Consider the following 3,606-nt stretch of genomic DNA (forward strand, 5'->3'; position numbering starts at 1 on the left):
GGTCTTTCAGATTTTTCCAGTGAGAGTGGGATGTTGAAGTATCTCACTCTTAGTGTATGGGGCTTAATGTGTGATTTAAGCTTTAGTAATGTTTCTTTTACACATGAGGGTGCCTTTGTATTAGGGACATAGGTGTTCAGCCTTGAGATTTCCTCTTGATGCCTTTCTCTTTCTGACAAATATGAAATGTTCTTCTTTGTCTCTTTTCATTGATCTTAGTTTGAAGTCTATTTTGTAATAGATAGCTACCTCAGCTTGTTTCTTTGGTACATTTGATTGAAAAATTTTTACCAACCCTTTACTCCGATGTGATATCTGTCTTTAAGATTGAGGTGTGTTTCTTGTATGCAGAATGATGGATTCTGTTTTTGTATTTAATTTCTAAGCCTGTATCTTTTTATAGGAGAGTTGAGTCCACTTATATAAAGGGATAATAATGACCAGTGATTGCTAGTTCCTGTCATCTTAGTTTTCGTTGTAGGTGATGTTCTTGTGTGTGCTTTTCCCTTCTTTGGAGTTTGTAGCTGTGAGATTATCTATTGTCTGTATTTTTGTGGGTGTGGCTCACTTCTGTGGGTTGGAGTTTCCTTTTAAGTACTTTGTGTAGGGCTGGATTTGTGCTTAGGTATTGTTTAAATCTGGTTCTGTCATGAAAGTTCTTGTTTTCTCTGTCTATGACAATTGAAAGTTCTGCTGGGTGTATTATCAGTGGTCTCTTAAAGTCTGCATAACTCTTGACTAGGACTTTCTGGCTTTCATTGTTTCCACCGAGATGATAGACATAATTCTAATAGGTGTGACTTTATATGTTTTTGGCTTTTTCCTTTGCAGTTCTTAATATTGTTTCTGCATTCTGTATATTTTGTATTATGATTCTTATGTGGTGAGGGGACAGTTTTTTGGTTCTAGTTTGCTTTGTGTTATGTAAGCTTCTTGTACCTTCATAGGCATATTTTTTTAGTTGAGAAGGAAACAAAGAGTCTATTTTTTTAAAAAAAGATTGTTTTGAAACTAAAAACTAAAAAGCATGTTTAAAAAAAATGAAAGACAAATGGCTGAGAAACACTTAAAAGTGTTCTACATCCTCAGCTATCAGGGAAATAAAAAAGTATACTATTTAGAGATTTTTGACTTACTTCAGTCAGAATGACCAAGATCAATAAAAGAAATGATATTCCAGGCTAGTAAAGTTGAAGGGAAAGGTTGCAGATGTTCTTTTATGTTGAATGAAAACTGGTTCAGCTGTTGTCAAAATCAATGGAGAGAATCCTGGATATTTTACCTTATTTTGTAAGTAGCAAGGCACAGAAGATGGTGCTAGTTCTACCATATACACACCCTTGTTCACTGTGGCGGCAAAAAACAAAAAACCAAACAAACAAAAAACAAAACAAAACAAAACAAAAACAAAACAAAACAAAACAAAAAAAAACCCATGAGCCTATTCCTACCTTGTATGCTGATCACAGAGTTTCCCTGAGATCATTCTTAGGTGTGATATGAAAACTTGGAGAGCAGTGAGTCTCCTACTGACCTAACCCTATGGGCTGTGCACTAACCTTTATGAGCCATCCACTGGTGGTGTGAGTCTTGACTCCTGGCCTCAGGTGTAGAATTGATGACTCTTCCCCTTCAGGGACATGGACAATGGCATTCTCAGCCGAATCCTTCCTTACTGTCAAAAGCAATGTAAGTCACAGGAAGCTGACATGTTCCACCCAGGTGGATTCAGTGCCCGTGTGCTTCCCAGAGCACAGCTGGGACTCGTTAATGGCTTTGCTTCATGTTCCTCATTCTATTCTTTCTCCTCCAACTACAACTCAGCTTTCCAGGACCAAAGAGAATACTTTTCTTTTTTCTGAACTCCTTTGGTCTTCTTTTTAGGAGGTTCTAGAGTCATGAATTTATCTAGGTGTTGTTTTATAATCTGGCCAAATTCCTGGAACATCACAAATGATAGCAATGACAGAGGTTACTGTCATTACTGAGACAACTTAAACTTCACACTGCCTTCTTGAAGATAATGTTTTCTACAAGTATCAGTATTCTGTCCTTTGGGAAAAAGATGTTTTCTTACAGAAAATGTGAAGAAAAATGTTGCTTTTCTAGGCTAATGAAACAAAAATTCAGGAAATTCAGGAAGTCTGGAGGAAGAATAGGGATTGAGGAAGAGTTGTGATATTTCATAAACTTAAGTTTCTTTCTTTGTGGGGAGTCACCTCTTGTGACAAATGTCACAAAGTGTCTTTCAGATCCTGAAATTTCAGCATGACAACAGCAGACAGGAGGCCCACTGAGTCACAGGACTTCACAGGCTTGGTGTCCAGGAACAGGATATTTCCTATTTGTAGAGTCCCAGTCAGACAGTCATACGTGGATTTGCATTTTGGTTGGGAAATTCTTGGACCTGCCTTCAATCACAGCCCTTCTCCCTCTAGGCGGGGTAGCCAGTCCTATAAAGAGGCCCTTGACTGTGTGACTGCAGACTCCTGGACTCTGAGTTTGGAGAACCTGGTGAGTGTTTCTTGGGTTGGTCTGTCTTTATGGTCTGCTTATGTGCTCCAGTCAGTTTTGAAGGACTAAGTGTGATGAGTCCAGTTGTATTTCTGGGATGAACAGCGACAACTTAGCAATCAGAAATATAGCAATGGATACAATGGTCCACTGTGAAAGGTGGCTTTTCCTTTTATTTGCTCAGTGGTTGAACAGAGTATTTTCTCTTTCATGTGAGTCTTTTGGTGTGTTTTTCAGAGCCCTATACCTTGGCAGGTATCAGAACCTGAGACTTTCCTGAGCTGTCCATTATTCTGCAACTTCAGACAATGTGCTGGGATGTCACAAGTGACAAGGGAGACAGGGATGTGTTCTCAAACTGCTCAGGGTTCCAGAACTTGAGGCTGTCTGTCTCAAATGAATTTCTGGGTGAAAGGAGCCTTACTTGTTTTGCTAAAATAAAGTATTTATTTTCTGGAATAAGTCATGAAACAAAGGTTACTTCCGAAAGCTAGTGCCATAGATTTCTGAAAGCCAAGGAAAAGCCAGGCTGTCCTAAAACAAACAGTAGTTGGGAAGAAGGCGTATTTGTGGGCAGAGAAGTGGATGTGATATCCCATGTCTCTGTCTCTCCTCTCTTTGTGGATCATCTCCTAACACGGTCGTGCAATGTTTTTCAGATCCTGAGCCTTCAGCACGATGTCTTACCAACAGCAGCAGTGCAAGCAGCCCTGCCAGCCTCCTCCTGTGTGCCCACCCACAAAGTGCCCTGAGCCTTGTCCTCCCACAAAGTGCCCTGAGCCTTGTCCTCCCCCAAAGTGCCCTGAGCCTTGTCCTCCCCCAAAGTGCCCCGAGCCTTGTCCTCCTCCTCCACAGTGCCCAGAGCCATGCCAGCAGAAATGCCCTCCTGTGCAACCTCCTTCACCCTGCCAGCAGAAGTGCCCACCCAAGAGCAAGTGAGTGCTTCAGCAGTCACCAGGACCAAGAGAAGAGGAGGAAATCTACCTCCCATTCTTCCATAGAAACACTTCCATCTGTGCTTCAAAACCTGCCATTGATGCAGAAGAATCCTCTTCAGCCTTCACCCTCTATGTGTCTGTGATGACCCCTGAT

At 41.0% G+C, this 3,606-nt stretch overlaps 3 protein-coding genes across 3 annotated transcripts in view; all 3 read left to right on the forward strand.

Moving 5' to 3' along the window:
• The first annotated feature begins 2,462 nt into the window (after positions 1 to 2,462).
• LOC126516077 (small proline-rich protein 2D-like) lies at positions 2,463 to 3,576 on the forward strand. The gene is made up of 2 exons (XM_050166237.1): positions 2,463 to 2,514; positions 3,174 to 3,576. The coding sequence occupies exon 2, from the start codon at positions 3,193 to 3,195 to the stop codon at positions 3,451 to 3,453; it is 261 nt and encodes an 86-aa protein (XP_050022194.1). The 5' UTR covers positions 2,463 to 2,514; positions 3,174 to 3,192; the 3' UTR covers positions 3,454 to 3,576.
• The window catches only part of LOC126516078 (small proline-rich protein 2D-like), a 3,162-nt gene continuing 2,018 nt past the window's right edge, over positions 2,463 to 3,606 (forward strand). The window contains exon 1 of the mRNA XM_050166238.1: positions 2,463 to 2,514. The gene's annotated coding sequence lies outside the window, so the exon portion shown is untranslated. The remainder of the gene's footprint in view (positions 2,515 to 3,606) is intronic.
• The window catches only part of LOC126516080 (small proline-rich protein 2D-like), a 78,947-nt gene continuing 77,828 nt past the window's right edge, over positions 2,488 to 3,606 (forward strand). Inside the window, exon 1 of the mRNA XM_050166244.1 lies at positions 2,488 to 2,514. The gene's annotated coding sequence lies outside the window, so the exon portion shown is untranslated. The remainder of the gene's footprint in view (positions 2,515 to 3,606) is intronic.

This window comes from Alexandromys fortis, unplaced genomic scaffold (assembly GCF_014885135.2).
Source record: "Alexandromys fortis isolate MF-2015 unplaced genomic scaffold, M_Fortis_MF-2015_v1.1 scaffold_152, whole genome shotgun sequence".
NCBI classification, from domain to species: domain Eukaryota; kingdom Metazoa; phylum Chordata; class Mammalia; order Rodentia; family Cricetidae; genus Alexandromys; species Alexandromys fortis.

Bases quoted from the DNA above. Each gene is read 5' to 3' on its own strand.
- LOC126516077 (XM_050166237.1), top strand. From the start codon at position 3,193: ATGTCTTACCAACAGCAGCAGTGCAAGCAGCCCTGCCAGCCTCCTCCT.